Source organism: Lacerta agilis, chromosome 10 (assembly GCF_009819535.1).
Source record: "Lacerta agilis isolate rLacAgi1 chromosome 10, rLacAgi1.pri, whole genome shotgun sequence".
NCBI lineage: Eukaryota > Metazoa > Chordata > Lepidosauria > Squamata > Lacertidae > Lacerta > Lacerta agilis.
This window is the reverse complement of record NC_046321.1, coordinates 24,052,779-24,070,780: the sequence shown is the minus strand read 5'-3', so window position 1 is coordinate 24,070,780 and position 18,002 is coordinate 24,052,779. Positions and strand designations below refer to the sequence as shown.

At 43.5% G+C, this 18,002-nt stretch overlaps 1 protein-coding gene across 1 annotated transcript; it reads right to left on the bottom strand.

Annotated features, from left to right (window-relative positions):
• Nucleotides 1-15,067: 15,067 nt before the first annotated feature.
• On the bottom strand, nucleotides 15,068-16,702 carry ASCL4 (achaete-scute family bHLH transcription factor 4). Its single transcript, XM_033162446.1, has one exon. It carries the CDS (start codon nucleotides 15,977-15,979, stop codon nucleotides 15,413-15,415), a length of 567 nt encoding a protein of 188 aa, XP_033018337.1. The 5' UTR covers nucleotides 15,980-16,702; the 3' UTR covers nucleotides 15,068-15,412.
• Between the last annotated feature and the right edge of the window lie 1,300 nt (nucleotides 16,703-18,002).

Below are 18,002 nucleotides of genomic sequence, written 5' to 3'. Positions count from 1 at the left end.
TTAAGTGGTGATCTGTTGTGGAACAACCCCACTGAAGACCTCATTCCAGACCTTGTTGCTGGTTGCAAAGGGGGCCCCATATCAGTTCAAGCTTCAGGGCCCCCAAATGTAGGCCCTACATGTGAGTTCTGTGGAGAATTGTGCATTATGTAAAACAGTACGGCTTCAGGCTTGTGGGACCTCTTTCTTGTGTGTTTGTTTTTGCTGGGGACTTGAAGTCTACCATTCAACCAGAGCCAAGTGCAAACTGTGGCTCGGGAGGGAAGAAAACCAGATGCCAGATGGTAGCTTAGGCTTACTGCACCCCGTGATCCATGTCAGATGAAAATGAAAAAACAAATTTATATTTGAGTTATTACAGATAGGGGTTCCAACAGCCCAGTTCAGCAAGAACAAAAAATGGCCCTCTTGCCAGTTATTGTTTTGTTGGAATTGTTGCCAGTTGAAAACCCTTAATCTCCAGTAGATCCCAATACACCTGACCCCTGCAGTGAAGAAGCACTTCCCAACTGCTTTCTGAACAGTTGGCTGTTACCGTGGCTGATCTCAAGCCTGTATTCTGATAAAGGTAAGAAAGCAATTCTGTTGGTGTGTCCACCGTGTGCCCCTTCCCTCTGTTCCAGCTCTTCAAGGGGATACTTTTCCACAGGTCAGGCCATCCTAGACTCTCGCCCAAACCCACATACCACCTTCCTCTAAGCTGGTGGTCCTTCTGCGCAGTCCCTTTTAGGAGTGTGCACTTACTCGTCAAAGGCAGCTGCACTGTTGCCTTTGTTCTTCTATATTATAAATATGCTTAACTAGCTCCCTGCTCTCTTCAAAGAGAGAGCCTGCCTCAAGCATGTATCAACATGTGTGCGAGGCTTGAGCCAGAAACCTTCCGTTAAAGAGAGAGCAAGAGCCTGGTTTGTAGCTGGTATTTCTTTCCCTTTGTCCTTTTCCGGTGATGGGTTAAGGCATGGCGGAGACCCAAAGTTGCTAGCATCTTCAAAGCGGTTTTTAAAACTTAACCCGCCACGAGTTTAGCTTCAATGCAAAAAAGAAGGAAAAAGAAAACATGATGAGGTTCTGAGAAATTAATTGAAGGAATAAGTGTGCTATGTTTCAAATATGATATATGACCCAACGGCACAAGGCAAATCTATATATTTTGGAAAGTTGTCTGTCTGTCCTTCTGTTCTCTGAATTTGGATACCCCTTAAGCTGTCACAACCAAATATTACATAGAGGCTCCTGAGATCAAGGAGTGGTTTTTATTGTTTTTGTTTTTTTTGGTCAGTGTTTGGATACGATGAGACACCGTTAGAAATCAAGATGGCAGGTGGAACATTTCAAAACTGCACTGATTTTAACTGCCGATTTCCAAACCACTGATTTTTAAAAAATGGTTTATTAGAATTCCCAAGCAATGCTGGCTACGAGGGTGCTATAAAAATTTAAGATTAGGAGAGTGCCTCAGGTGTCAAAATAAGTTGGCTTGCCTTTGGTACTATGCACTTTGACTCCAGCACGGTGGTGAGATTCATTGGTTGGTCAGTCTCAGGCAGCAAAATGTCTTTACCCAGTGCTTTTCCTGTGCTTCAGATATAGACAGCTATCTTCCATCTTTTACACTTCCATCTTTTAAACTGTCCCTTCATATAACTTCTCCTTTATTCCTAACATTGCTGAACGAACCAGTTCTAAGGACCAGATGGCACATTTTTCTGGTTGCCACATATGAGCCATGCTGGTCTCCATGCAAAGGAAGGAAATAATTGTTACGATTTCTTTTTTTTTATCCGCTAGAAGCCAAATATAAGTTGCACATATTTTTATTACAGGGCTTTTGCCACCCACAAACAATATCCTTCGCCCCTTCCTTCCTAGAGTAGAACATAAGAGTGATAATTTTGAACTTTCTAATTGTCATCTTTCAAGCTGCATGCTTAGCTGCCACTGATCATTACGGGGGATTATGCTAAGCACCCAAACTGTTGGTTTGGGCTTATTTTTTTAATGGTGCAGAAAAACAATTTGGGCTCAGAGACTGCCGTAACTTTAACACAGAAGTCTTTTCATCCTAAACAGGAACAGAAGGAGCTCAGCTGCCTTGTAATCAGCAGATCCAAAGGGCCATTCGGCAGCTTGTTATTCCCTGTCCTCACTGCCTTAGGTCTGGGTCCTGAAATCCTTAAACTGGAGCAAAACTGGAGCATTATGGATGCCAAACATGTATGCATGTAGAGTTCTAAGGTCATACAGGCAGCCTAACTAGGGGGGTCAGTTACGCATTGGCAAAAAACAAAAAAGGTGGGTTGCATCGCAAAAAGGGACACAGATTTGCATGTAATTTTTTTATATATAGGTGCAAATTTAGAAGGGATTACTGTAGTGGGAAAGACATCAGGTGATTTGTGTGCCTGCTCAGTCTGCTGACCAGGTTCTGCTAATTATGGATGGGCAGCTTTAAGGCTCCTGCTCTCCCTCCTTATGGTTCCGTATCTTTCAACCAGATTTGGACCAGATAACCGAGGATCCCCTCAAGTAATGTTCTCTGACAGCCCTTCAAAATGGTGAACCAACAACTGTATAGTAGGACATATGGTGACCGTCAGCATAATAGGTTTCAAGTTAATTGCATTAAATATTAGTTATAAAATAAACTTTTAATTCTGTAAATTTTTAAAAGAAATGCTCGTCATTTATCCCAGAAGGCAGAAACAGACTTACTTCTTAGTGAACAATTGGCGAGAATCTTGACAACACATTTTGCTGCCTGTCTTTATACCGTATATAAAGGGCTAGAGACTTTTTTTTTATTAAGGTGACAATTCAGTGAAAGGGCCTGGAATATTCCAAAGGAAAACGGGGTTCCTTTGGTGCTTTGCCAATAAACTATTGCTTCTAGGCTGGAAACTTATTTAGCGGTAAAAAAAAAAAAGGAAATGCACCACAAGTTTCCTTCCCAAGTTTACAAAATGAAAAACGTAAGTGTCTTATTCAGCAAAAGAGTAACATTTTTCATTCTGAAAACTTGGGAAGAAAGCTATCACCATATTTAAGATGTACTGCAGTGACAGCTTTATGGCCTTCACTGCAGTCCTTTAAAGGCAGGGGTGAGAAATCAGAAACTTTCCAGATGCTGCAGAACTACAAGTCCCATCCTCACTGGTCATACCGGCTGAAGCTGATGGAAATGGTAGTCCACCGCTGGTTCCCCATCCTTGCTTGTAGGGAATGTTGAGCTTCAATTCCCTTCTGACTCATGGGCTAATAGTCCCTCCAGCTGTTGTTTGACTACAACTCCCATCAGCCCCAGCCAATATGACCAATGGGACATGTAGTCCATCAACATATGGAGGGCCACAGATTCCCTAGTCCATCATAGGAATAAAGGCAGTTTCTTATAAAGTACTACACACACTAAAAGCAGGGTAAAACTTGTTATTTCACTCTTGTATCAGCAGATTAGTGGAAAGGAAAATATAATAGTTGGTGATAATGATAGATCAGTGCCTGTTCCCTTTATACTCTGAGAGTCAGATAAATGAGAACATGTCAAGGAAGCTGGAAGATGGGGGAGCTGGAAAACCCTTGATCAGAGATCAGAGCAAAAAGAACTCCGATCCTATTACAGCATAAACTGGATTAGAATAATTTTCAATTGTTTTCTGGTTTCAGAAAACATCAAATGAAAGTCAGAACCCCAAGCACTTGTGTTTTGAAAACAGTCACATCCTCCTCCTATGGAATCCTCAGGCTGGAGCTCATAGTTCTTCCGTTAATGGTTACCAGACCAGAAATAGACAAGATCTTCAGTGAGAAGCACATGGCCTCCTTTCCATTAAAAAAACACATGCATTAGAACTTTCTGATAACTATCAGCAATAACAAAAATTACCTCCAGGGATGTCTCTGAGGGAAGATACGGGACCCACACCCACACCCCATAAAATGATGGCCGTTTTCTTAGAGTTATGTGTGGTCTTGGTAGTTAAGGTTAGGGCTGAAATAAATAATAAATTTGGAGAAGTGGCGTTAATTTGGATCGATCCATGTGCACCCTGCAGCCTAAAGTAACGAACCTAAATGGTTCAGATTCCAGGCAAACCATTCTTCCCATCAGTTCCTGCTTCATATTTGAACGAGCCCCCACCTCACATCCTGCTGTGTTTCAGTTTGGGTTCTCCCCCCACCCCGGTACTTTAATTTTAAAATTCAAAGTTATAATAATGCTCCTGGTTGGGGGGGGGGGGAACCAGACTACCCTCTGTTTTACATAAGAGTTTGCCAGGGGCAGCTCATCAGAGCAATGCTGTCCCTGGCCAGCTTCAATTCCTGAAAAAGAAACACGAAGCACATTGTTCAGAGGCACATGTCATTTTTAAAAATGCAGTTTAAAAAAAACACCATGGAAGGGGAGAACAATGGATGTATTTTCCCTACTAATATAGTTGACTTCCTTCCGAATATGTCCCTTCCTTTCCTCCAATCCTTCCTGTCACTTGGGGAATTTTAGTGAAGAAATTACTCTTTTTCAGACAATAATCTCTTATCTGAATATCAGCAATGCAGGCTGGCCCACTGGGGCAAAGGGGGGCAGCTCCCCACCAACCACAGTTTGCCCCCCCCCACACACACACACACCTGCCTGCCTTATTCCTTTTAACCAGGCCAAGGGGTGGTCCTGACTGTCAGTTTTGTGCAATGCTATTTTTCTAGAAAAAGAGGTGCCAAAACTCACCACAAATGCCTCTCTTGTTGTCTTATAATAGCAATGACACCCACCTGAGAGGGGCAGGGCTGAGTTCCAGTGAGTTCCAGCTGATTTGGGGGGGGGGGAGACATGGTTTTGCAGCCAAGCCTAACAAATTCATGAGAAAGGGCTAATAACACAGCGCTGTATTGCTGATAGGCAGCTACTCAGACCATAAAAATACAATTGGTAGAGAGGGTTCTGTGTGATGTCATTTCCCCTCCTCTCCTGGAGAGGAAAGAGCATATAGCACTTCCTGTTCCTTTTTCTCTTCTTTGACCAGCTTTGGATGCTGGTAAGTAAGTAAATCTTATTTTTAAACTTACTTTACAAGTTGCTGCCTGATTATTTGTTAAGCAGGATAAGAAGAGTGAAGCCAGCTTACTTCGTTAGCTGTGCTTGCTCAAAACAAGGCTTTGCAGCTTAATTCCTTTGCTTTGCTTTTTTTCTTTTCTTCCAAGGGTGGGATTTTAAAATTCTGTTCAACCTACACACGTGCATGCCTGGAGGGATAAATTGCAATTAATATATCCTCTCCTACCTATTGAAACCCATCCCACAAGCTTCCTCCTCCTCAGTTTCAGCATTGCCATCAGAGAACACCATAGGGAGGAGCAGGGGGCAACACTAGAATTGCCTGGGAAACATTGCTACAGTGGGGGGAGGGATACTGCTGGAACAATCAAGGGGCAAACCTTTCCACCTGCCCTGCCCTACCCCTGCAAATGTTTATCACTGCATAACTGCTCCATAAACAAAGCAGCAGAAGAAATGCTCATTAAAGACCAGGCAAAGTCTAACCACCATGTAAGCATTGTGCAAGCAAATCGGGAAGAATGTTGAATGAGCAGGTCATCTGGAGGAGCCCAGTTCCAGTCTGAAAGCTGGTCACAGCATTCTGCACCAGCAGCAAGGTTCGGATTCAAGTAGATAGTTGCTCTAGCAGAAGCCAGTGCAATGAGTCCCGCTAGTGCAACCGGCTTTTGCCCCTTCTCTTCCCCTTGTGCATTCCCCAATAGGTTCAATTGGGGGGGGGGGTAGTTGGTAGAACCTCCCAGTGCACAAGGGGGAGAAGAGGGGAAATCCTTCCATCAGACGGAGCGATCTCCTTTGCATTCCCCCTGCAGTTGCCAGTAAGGTTTCAAAGGCAGACCCAAACAGAGTGCATTACAGGAATCCACACAAGTGGTGTTGCCACTAACAAGACATGCTGCATTGCTACCACACCTCAGAACAGTATATCTGTTTTTATTTAGATCAAGCTGCATTCTGGAGCCACGTTCTGTCTACTCCTTAGTGACTCATTGTCTTAATTTTCACTCATTTGATGCTAGTGATAATACATAATACCAGCAAAGTGGTGTTTGTTTATCCTGACCTGAAGCCATGATGTTGTCAGAAGAAACTGATACGAGAGATGCCAAGGAGAAAGAGTTGCTTTGGAGAAGGAACTTCACCTTTGCTTTGAATTGTCAGTACATCAAATGGAAATTTCCCTTTTTGAAGTGAGTTTTCTTTTCATCTCTCTCCTTTAAACAAAAAACAAAAAACAAACCACACCCCCAAGTAAGTAGATAGCTTGATTTCATTCACGAGTAAATGATCTGTTACTGTTTACAGTCTGGAAGTGGCAGAGGAAAATACCTACTAATGTTCCACACTGCCGAGTTTACAGGATGAGCACCAGAGTGGCTCGTAGCCACTGCAGGATTCGCATGATAATTTGACATGTTGGGCTTCCTCCAGAGATTCTTGTTATTGTGCATTTGTGATTACTTGTTCTCATGATGCTATCTGGGCAGACACAACCCCATGTTCAATACTCCTGGCACCTGCAAATGTTTGGGGTGGTCACACTGCGTCAGTGTCTATCCAGTCAGTGCATATCCCATAACACCCTTCTCCAATGCCAAAACTTTTTATACCACAAATATTTGGTACAAAACATTAAAAATGTTTCATTTTTGCCCTGCTTTTGTTGCAATATAACCCCTCCCGGCACTGGCTGAGGAAGAAGAGTGCAGGGGGAGTGCACTGCCCCCGGCAGCGTGATCCCGGTGGGGTGCCATCGTGGCTGGCCCCCCACCCGCGCTGGGCGCCATGCCCCCGGGACACGCGCCAGCTCCACCCCCACCTGCTCTCCGCCCCCCAGTGCTGGAGCATTGGGAAAGCATTGCAGTACAAACCAAAGCAGAATGAACCCGCCACTAATGCACCGTTATTGTGTCAAGAACAGGCTGCAGAATGTACCCACATAAAATGTCATCCTGAAGGGGACCTTAGTCTAATTTCTGAGCCATATTTATGCATTGCAATAGCTCCCTCATGCCCAGCATGGTTAGTATTCAGATGTATAAGCACATGCAAATGCAACATCAGGGTACCAACCTGTTTACTTCAGGAAGTAATATGTGTTGGGCTGCCCTTGCTTATGAGCTTGCTGAGAGAGGGAGCAACAATTCTGGTCATCAGCAGAAGTGATAAACCTCTTTGAAGTGGCCTCTCTGCCCCTAAAAGCCCATTGTGAATTGAGAAACTTTTCCACACATCACAAAAGAATGCAGGACTTCTCACTTCCTGTCAGGTGGGAGAGACAGAGCCTGCCTTGGCCTCCAATACCTTTGGGAAGCTCAAGGCAGGACTCGGGGAATGGATCAGCCTCAGTTCTGCAAGGGTCTTTGCAGAGGTACACTCAGGGTAGACATTAAGAGACAGGAGTCCAATGACTCTTTCAGTAGAAGGGCTCCTAAACACTGCAGAGTTGGATCACCCAATTTTGAAGGGAAGCAATATTCATTACCATCTAGAGTTCCTCCACTGCAAGACCATTAAGTCAGACCTATGAGCACTACTGGGCTAATCGGAGACATCCAGAAGTGTTGGGAAGGGCTATAGATCATGGGTTTGCATGCAGAAATGCCAGGGTTCAATCCCTGGCATCTCCAGGTAGAGCTGAGAGAGACACATGTTTGAAACCCTGGACTGCCACTGCCAGTCATTTCAGATGATACTGTGGGTCTGACTCATTGTAAGGCGGCTTCCTTAGTTCCTCTTTCCATGAGGACTGGAATCTAACTTTAGGAGGAAGGACTGTAGTTCAGTGTTAGAGCATCTGCTTTGCATGCAGAAGGTCCCAGGTTCAGTCACTCCCTGGCATCCTTAGGTAGAGCTGGGAGAATTCCTGTCTGAAACCCTGGAGGGCCTTTGCCACTCAGCATAGGCAAATACTGAGCTTGATGACGCAGTGGGCTGACTTGGTATAAGCCAGCTTCCTATGTGCCTCAAAGCAGCAAGAGAGAGTGTCTCTGTAGATAGCTCAGCTAGTTAAAGCATGGTGCTGATAACACCAAGGTTGCAGGTTTGATCCCTGTATGGGACAGCTGCATTGCAGGGAGTTGGACTAGATGATCCTCAGGGTCCCTTCCATTTCTACAATTCCATGATTCTGTGTATACTTGGTCAGTGTTTCCAAAGTCCAGTGCAAACGGAAAGGCTGACCTGACCTGCACATGCTGAAGGACTCGGGGAGATGTAGTTGCCACAGTGGCCCCAAGGAATAGAGGGTAACCAGTGGTAGCCCAGAACTTGTGGTTGCCAGGAATGCAAAGAGAGAAGGGGCATGTTGTGAAAGCATGCGGTCTGCAGGAGCGTTCGTTGAATAGCTGGAGGCTGGTTCTCAGTTCATGGAATTTCAAACGGATGTAATTATCACTTGGATGCGGTTCAGGTCTTAGAGGAGCTGCCAGGTCTTTCATGAGAGAATGAATCCCTCCCATGGAGAAATCGTATAAGAAAGAGAAGAAGAAAAGAATGGATGGGTTTGATTTTCCCATTTGGGAGTTGTCTCAAGGTACCTCCTGCACTATTCAATATGGATGTGCAAAGTGGACTTGGAACAAACAGTTGCTATGTAGAGTTCAGGGTTCCAGCAATCTAGACTACTCCATTCCATTACTCCCTCCCTCTTGGTTCTCCATGCCATCAATCGGCATTACAGGTCTACTGAACATGCTCAGTCTTCATTGAGCTCCCCTACCCCCGAAGTTTGGTAATAGTTCTGCAAGCTTTGGTGCTCTGCTCCCCCAAAACCTGCTGATACTCCCTCTTTCATGTGAGTGATGCTTTCTTGCCTACTGGCACTTGGGGAATTGAGACCACATTCATATAAGATAGATAGATAGATAGATAGATAGATGGGTTTTTTCAAAGCAGTATTATTTTGTCTTCTAGTTGGAGGGGGGAAATGAAGTTAGTGTAAAAAAATATCTGGCAAACAAATTTTGGGGGAGCAGATCTGTCTTGCATGAAATTCCTGGTTTGCAAAAGATTCTTCAAGCCTTATTTCAGATTTCCAGGGACATACGTTCTGTGTGGATACAAAAAGGAATTCCTTTTGAAGCTTACCCTGCTCATTCCCAAGTTCTAAATAGATATTGAGTGACTGATTACTTTTGAGTGCTTTATTATGGCTCTTTCTGTTTTTCTTTGGCCATTTACTGACACTGAGTAATGCAACTTGAAAGGAACTAAGTCTAGTTATTCCGGAGGGGGAAGTCAACTTTATAAGCTATTAGGGGTTTCAAAACAATCTCATGGCTTGGATTATACATCTTTAAAATAGTGATAGTATCAAAGTGCGGGATGATTTGTAATTTAATGGGGATTTGTTTTTCTTTTTTACCCATGTTTGATAGATAGATTGAAGTGTGCAGAAAGCTGATAAAATTCTTGAGCATGTGTCTAAGAATATCTGTGAAGTATTTTTATGGTAACCAGTAATCACACCACATGGAAAAACATCTCCTGGTCTGCTTTTATTAAAACATTAATTCCAAGAGTGACAAGTTGGATCATTATCTTTCAAAGTTTGGTAATGATATGCTCTGCAGACTTTGAAGAAAACCTTTGTCTAGACAAAAGGCATCTTAGGAAAGATTTCAAAATGTACAGTTTATTTGAAACCTCTGCTGACTTCGTTGCATTTATGGCTGAAATTATCTGTATTTGGGAGATCTTTAGGGGCCAATATACTGTGCTTTCTCAGAGTTTTGGCATTTGAACTGCAAGAAAGCAGATCAAATTGACAAAATGCAATCGACCGAAAGTTAGTCTTAACCTTGGCTTAACACACCATACATTTAAAGTGCATTTCCCCTCCCACAAAGAATTGTGGGGACTGTAGTTTACTGTTCAGAGCTTTAATTCCAATCACACTCAACAAACTACAGTTCCCAATATTCTTGGGGAGAGGAAATGTGCTTTAAATGTATGGAATGAATGCAGCCTGTTGTCTATGTCCATGGAGTTTTCTTGGCAGGGATACTGGAGTGGCTTGCCGGTTCCTCCTCCAGGTGGATTACGTTTGGTCAAAACTCTCCACTATGACCTGTCCATCTTGACCTGTCCATAGCTTCCCTGAGTTATTCAAGCCCCTTCGCCATGGCAAGGCAGTGATCCATGAAGGATATTGCCAGAAGAAATATCAACAACCTCAGATATGCTGATGACACAAACTTGATGGCAGAAAGTGAGGAGGAATTAAAGAACCTTTTAATGAGGGTGAAAGAGGAGAGCACAAAATATGGTCTGAAGCTCAACATCAAAAAAACTAAGATCATGGCCACTGGTCCCATCACCTCCTGGCAAATAGAAGGGGAAGAAATGGAGGCAGTGAGAGATTTCACTTTCTTGGGTTCCATGATCACTGCAGACGGTGACAGCAGTCATGAAATTAGAAGACGCCTGCTTCTTGGGAGGAAAGCAATGACAAACCTAGACAGCATCTTAAAAAGCAGAGACATCACCTTGCCAACAAAGGTCCGTATAGTTAAAGCTATGGTTTTCCCAGTAGTAATGTACGGAAGTGAGAGCTGGACCATAAAGAAGGCTGATCATCAAAGAATTGATGCTTTTGAATTAGGAAGAGGAGACTCTTGAGAGTCCCGTGGACTGCAAGATCAAACCTATCCATTCTGAAGGAAATCAGCCCTGAGTGCTCATTGGAAGGACAGATCCTGAAGCTGAGGCTCCAGTACTTTGGCCCCCTCATGAGAAGAGAAGACTCCCTGGAAAAGACCCTGATGTTGGGAAAGATGGATGGCACAAGGAGAAGGGGACGAGAGAGGACAAGATGGTTTGACAGTGTTCTCGAAGCTACCAACATGAGTCTGACCAAACTGCAGGAGGCAGTGGAAGACAGGACAGGAGTGCCTGACGGGAGGCAGTGGAAGACAGGAGTGCCTGGTGTGCTCTGGTCCATGGAGTCACGAAGAGTTGGACACAACTAAACAACAACAACAAATGAATGCAGCCATGGCCCCATTGAAAGTAACAGAATTTCATACTCCTGTTTACTCTGAATCTAGCACACCCTCACTGTGCTCCCACATGAGATAAGCCGCAATCCAAATCTATCTTTTATCTAGCCTGTTGTTTCTTATGTGTTTTGACGTATTTTCCCCCAAACCAGCTTTGATCTGAATTAGGGAGAGGGGGGGTCAGAGAGATAGCTCTGAACTTGGAGATGGAGACTGGGCTTTGGATCCCCCCCCCCAATAATAATTTATTTGGTTTTTTTAATGGAAAGGTTGAAGAAGCACAATAATGCTATTCCACCACCACACCTGTCCTATGGGTAACAGCCCTGCTGGGGTTGGACGAAGCAGTTCCATCCTTTGAGATTTAGGTCTGCAGGCTAAGAAACGATACTCAGGCTGGTCCACCCACAACACCTCTTTAGTCTGGCTTTTGACACTTGACACATGTATATTTTAGGACCCACCTGATTTCTATGACAGTAAGTTGTTTTAAACTGTTTTTAATGTGGTGCTTTAATTGATGTAACCCACACTAGGAATCTAGGGTAAAAGGCGGGTAAATCGTAATAATAATTATAAGATGTTAAAAGTAACCAAAAGGACACCCAGAAAAGGTTGTTCGTTATATACATAAAGCTAGAATGCTTAGGTAAGAGTCAGTGACTTCCTTTCATGTGGCTAAGAGGTAATATTGTGCTTTTTGTAATCCAGCAGTCATAATGCAAGTTGGCTTCTGAATGATGTAGCCAGGATTATATCCTATAGCCATCTTCAAGAGTAGGGGTAGGGAATCCTAGCCCTGGGGCCAAATGCCTCTCTCTCTCTCTGGCTCCCAGAATTCTCTCCAGGCCACGCCTCCTCTGCACACCCTCTCCCTAAGCCACACCCCTCACCAACTCTTCTTTGATCCCTCATTGTGGGTCCTTGGATTCTGATATTGCCTGGATGGAGGACAGAGGAGTGTGAGAGTGCTGTACAAAGGCAACATTTACATTCGTTGGCCTACCCACTGGGTCCCCCCAGAAGGCTGCCCAGAAAGGAGGCAGACCCAAAAGGGGCTCTTTTCAAGAGCTTCCACTACCATGATGCTTAGTGGTTTGCTTCTTCCAGTGACTCTGTTGCTGCTGCTACTACAGCTAATAACTAAGATAATTATACTTGTCTAAGGCTTTTCATCTTTATGGCACTTAGCTACCAATTTTGCTTCAGAACGTTCCTGTTGTGCTTCTGAATGTAAATGTCCATTAGTCATAGGCGATGAAAGGCAGCTTCAGCACAGCTGTTTAAGTGTAAAATGTGATTCGCGCCACACACATAACCTCACTCCCAGGTAGTCCACGTTCATCCAGGATAAACACCGCCCTTACCATTGTACACAAAATTGCGGATGTGACTTAGAATCCTCACTTTAGATATAATGCAACAAAACACTGGTAGAAACCCACTCTTGAGCTACACTGCTTATGGATACAACAGGGCACAGTGAGGTAATTTTAGGGCTTATCCACACTGTTTGCCCCACTGCTTTCCCCTGGGAAAACATGTAATTTAGCACTGAACTGGAGCAACCAACAGTCAAGTTTTCCATGGATTGTCTTTGTTCTGAGCGGTTTTCCGGGGTGAATAAGTGGGGGCAAAGGCAAAACTGCTTGGATCTGTGCTTTCTAAGCATAGGACAAGCGGAAGTGTGGATGAACCCTTAGACTTTGGACATAATGGTTTTAGGGAGCCCCTTCCCAGTGATGGCTGGCACCCATTGGAACTGGTAAGGCAGAAGACAGGAAGACCAACAGTAGGTGGAGCCAGAGCTAATGACAGGCAGATCCAGCTAAGGATTACACATTACTCTGGCTCCAGTGCACTCCCATGGTGGCATTTGAAGCGTTTCTCCTCAAACTAGCTTCCATTCAATTAAAAAGCAGAGGTGCACACATTTCAGACATCAGGTGACAATTTCAGTGAATAGAAAGGCATAGGGAAACAAATCGGGCAATGTGTGTACAGCTCAATAAAACGCAACTTGAAATGCAGCAGGAGGAAACGACCTCACTGAGCTTTAAGCCACTAACATGTACATGCCCTAAATCTAGTTTTGTTCCCATCCTCCTCTTTGCTGAGTTGTACAAAGAGCACCACTGAGGCTGCACACACACCATACAGTTTGCTCTGTCTCAGCTTCTGCCAACCTAGCAGTTCAGAAGCACACCAGTGCAAGTAGATAAATAGGTACCACTGCGGCGGGAAGGTAAACAGCGTTTCTGTGAGCTCCGGCTTCCGTCATGATGTCCCATTGCACCAGAAGCGGTTTAGTCATGCTGGCCACATGACTTGGAAAGCTGTCTGTGGACAAATGCCGGCTCCCTCAGCCTGAAAAGCGAGATGAGTGCCTCAGCCCCAAAGTCGCCTTTGACTGGACTTAGCCGTCCAGGGGCTTTTTACCATTTTCCTTTTTTTTTTTTTTTACAGTTAAAGCACATTAAAATACAGTATGGTTGCATCTTAGTTGCACAATTTCAACAGAATTTGGTTGAAGGCAGGCTGGTTGAAATTGTGCAAGCTAAATCCAAGGCAAGTTAGAGATCTTAAAAGCTCTTTTTTCACCTGGTTTGCTTGGGGTTATAAGCTCTCTCTACCTTGCTTGAGGGCAAGGTCTGCTCAGTGCACCGGCTCTGGGATGCAAACCATAGTCCACTGTAACACAACAACCGGTAATCTGGGATTTGTGCTTGCCCTCTAGGATGACTGGCTTGATCCTGGTTTGCGGTTTTGGGCTGTATGGCAAGTGATAATAGGCTTTATATTTTAGCAAGTATTTCTACTGTAATCTTAAAAATGCCCACATTTTCATACAAAAGATGTGTGGTTTTTTCCTGTAGAATTCCATTGGTGAAATTTTAATTACGCAGAATAATTTATTTATTCAAATTCACTTTGCGACCCTCCCCCACAGAACAACTCTCACAAGTGTAATCACATACAAGTTGCTTGTTTGTTTAGACTGATCACCTATTTATTTTGGATATCATCTACCAACCAACCACACCAAATAGAGTGCTTTTTTTCTTCCTGTTTTCCTTCTCTCACTCTTACATGCTAGTGTGTTGGCATATTTCACAGTGGCAAACCTACATTTCGGGGGGCCCTGAAACCTGAACTGTCCTGGGGTGCCGTTTCACAACCAGCAATGAGGTCTGAGTAATCAATGTTACCAACTTCAGTGGGGTTGTTCCACAACAGATCACCACATTAAAAGAACAAAACTATTACATCTCAGATTTTGATTAAAATTGGTGCTCTGGATTATCTCACATGTAAAAATCAGTAGTGTGAATAAGATTTTTTAAAGCGACTAAAGTCGCTTCTGGGGCCCCTTGGGATTAGGGGCCCTGAAGCTTAAGCTTAATTAGTTTTGTAGTAGATCTGCCCCAATATTTGACACACATGCACACATGGAATCCATGTCACAGTAACTGATGTTATGTGCTCCTATGTTCCCGAGGCACAGCAGCAGAAGCAAAACGTATCATGTTTCTAAACTAGAATTATCTATAATGAAATAATGGCTAAACATATGTTAATGATAAAATGTTCACTGATTCCAAAGGGACTTTGGGTTGGTTGTTAACTGACTTATTACTTAAATAAGTGTCTGCAAGGATGACATCATCACTATTATTATGACATTCATTGAAATCACAGCCTGACGAAACATAATGGAATCTCTGTTCTCATTTTCCAGCCTCCAAACACCTTGGATGAAAATGCCCCGATGTGAGTGGGGCTGAATGTGTTTCAATGCCATTCTAATCAATGGAACAAGTACATCACAATGAATTTAAGTCCCATTGAAATCATGACATTTGTAACTTCAGTCCCATGGATTTCAATGAGGCTCGAGCTCAACTAACTTTCTCTGGATCGGGGTCAATATGTTCACTTGTATTTAGGAAAAAATGCTATACTAATTATTTATCATATATGAAATATCTTGAAACCAACTCTTTCACTTGGTTTTATTGTTCTCTTTGGCTGACAGACAGAACAAAGATCACAGAAAGTGAGGCATATTCCAGATTTCAAAAAACAAGGTCAGTTATTATTTCCCTCTCTGCTCTCTCACACACAGTTGTTAATAGCATAAATAAGAAAACGTTAGGAACAAAAAGGAAACATTAGGAAGAATACAGATTTTTTTCTCTCTCCCTATGGCCAAAAACTGACCAGAACAAATAATGAAGATACCTTTTTCATCCCTTTGCTGGGGACTAGTTTTGTCCTTTGAAAAATAATGTAGCTCTTTAATAATAATAGTTAAAAGGCAGGCTTGAAGAAGGTGTCCATTTCTGAAGATGTTTTCTTAACTGCAGACTTCTTCAGATTCGCTGTAGGGTGATGAAGCCAATGAAGTTTTCGATTCTCCATCACTGTTGCATTCCCTTCTTAAGCTAAGATCAGAAGCACCAGCAGCCTCCGCAGCCGGGACTGCTATTTTAGGAATTGTCCCTAAAGGCTGATGGTCCAGCAAGTTCTGGAGGTGTTTGATATAAGTGATGGCAGCTCTCAAAGTCTCCACCTTGCTGAGACGCTTGTCAGCAAACTCCTTGGGTAGGTGGTCTCGGAGGCGCGTGTAGCCCTCATTCACACAACGAACCCGTTGCCTCTCCCTCTCATTCCTCTTTCGAATGAAGGCAGGCTCAAAAGAGTAGTCATAGACTCCTACGTACCCAGAAAAGGGCAAGTAAGAGAACCTTCCTGAATATCCACCGTAGGCTTGGTGGTCCCAGTATGCTGGGTCAAAATGGAAAGGAACACCAAATGGTTCTCGGAGCGGTAACCCATGAGGGCTGGGGTGGCTGTTTCCAAGGGATGCTGGCCCTGAGAATGAGATCCTGTTCAGTAGCCCCTCGTCGCTATTACTTCCCATTTTGAAGTGATGCTGTGCCAACGTCCAACACGGGCTCTACAGAATTAATCCATTGATGAGAAGGCCAAATGGACCAGATATATCTTTGTGGTGGTCAGAGCAGTAGTATATGCCCAAGGTTTTTTTTTTTGTAGCAGCAGTAATGATTCCAGAAAGCCGCTGTTATGTCTGGATATCAGCTCTGCTCCTGGATCTGTTATTATAGAGGTAGGATGGCTTCTAATTTATAAGCAGGCTTCTAGGACCATCACTCCACACGTTAAACCCAGGTTTTCCTCTGATCTTCATATTTCAAAAGATAATGAGAGGGTTCCTGTGTTCCTTTTCTCCTAGCTTGGATGTGTGACTATAGAGGCAAAGCCAAACATAAATAATCTTCCAGGCTGTAAACACTCCTCATGTATTGTAATCCATAGTGCCCTTTGATATTACCCGTCTCCAAAAGGATGGGTAACTTGAAAAGTTTACAGGCAGCTGCCAAGTGTTGCCAGAGCTCCTCCTTCTCAAGAAGCGAGGATCTCCTGTCTGCTGAAAAATTAGCCAAGGGCTTTCGATACCAAAAATCCAAAGGGGCAAGGTCAGCCTTTCTGGCTTCCGCTGTTCTAAAGAAACTGAAGAAGCTTATAGAAAACTTTGCAAACTTAAACCATTATTTGACTACTTTGGGGTGGAGAGTGGGGGTAGTAGGAGTCGGAGATATAGGAAATCAAGGGAAAGAGTGCTCCCTTGTGGATGAAAGCTGTCAAGTGAAGCATGTGCTTTGCAAACACCAGAGGGGCTGTGTACACAATCTGGTTTACTCTACATCCAATGCATTCTTACCACTGGGTTGTGAAGCTGTGAACACACAGTGTTAACCATAACCCACATCTTTGCTGCAATTTCTTGAGAAATGCTGCATTTTGATGTGTTCCCCCACCCCAAACCAGCTTCAATCCAATTTGAAAACACAAGCCATATCCACACCGCCTCTCCACCCCCTGGTGTGGACAGACAGGTGAGTTGAAAACACATCCCTCTGTATGGATGTGTACAACACACCATGCAAAAGTTTGAAACACAGCAGAGGGAAATTACCTCGCTGCATTTTAAGGTGATAATGTGTACAAAGTCAGGGATTGTTTTGTATTCTGGTGTGTTTGTGCAACAGCTACAAAGGAAATATGGAAGTACGGTGGGCAGTTATGGGGTTATGGGAAGTCCAGGAGGAGGACATGGGCACAAAAGCACTCTCCCACTCGTGATCCCCAGTTACTGGTATTCAAAGGTATACAGCTCTGATACTGTAGAGAGTATACCTATACACAGTCTTGTTGTAGCTGCTGGTTAATAGTGCAAATGACTTAAGCTGGAGTGGGGCCATGTTCTCCAAAGCCTTCAGCCAGAAGTCAGTTACCAGAATTACATTTCATTATTGTAGTGTAAACTCTCTCTAGATATTAGATGCTCTACTTCAGTATAGACTGTACACTCACCTGCTACTCCTGAGCTGAATTCTAGCCCACAGTCAAAATGATTATATTTTCCATTTTAAAAAAAGGTTTCTAAATGTTTGCAAGAAAATTAGTGTAAGCATAAAGGTGTCATCTTGTGAGATTAGAGAAAATGGTACCATATTGTTCTTTTTGCAAGCGGTACAAAGAAAATAGTTTTCAAAAGGTTTGCGGAGCGCTCTGTCGCCCCCAAGAAACTACTGGTAATGTAATTACTTTGGAGTGTAAAATGCCCCATTGGGCATGTCATCTCTTGCTTATGAAGGGGGTGGGGAAAAGCAAGAATCGACTGTTCAGGCTGTAATATACAAAAAGAAAAAGAAAACCCACAAGCAATTTCATTGTGCCAGATATTAATCTAAACAAGGCTAGTCCTGTTTCAGAATAGGCAATTCTTACCAAGGACTAACTTCTCTCTGAAGTTAGCAGGCACATTTCTGAGCAAATATGCATTGCGTTGCATCTTGGCCCCCACATTCTTCAGTGTTCCTAATACCCTAGTTTCCTTTTTGGATGAAATCCTAGCTGGG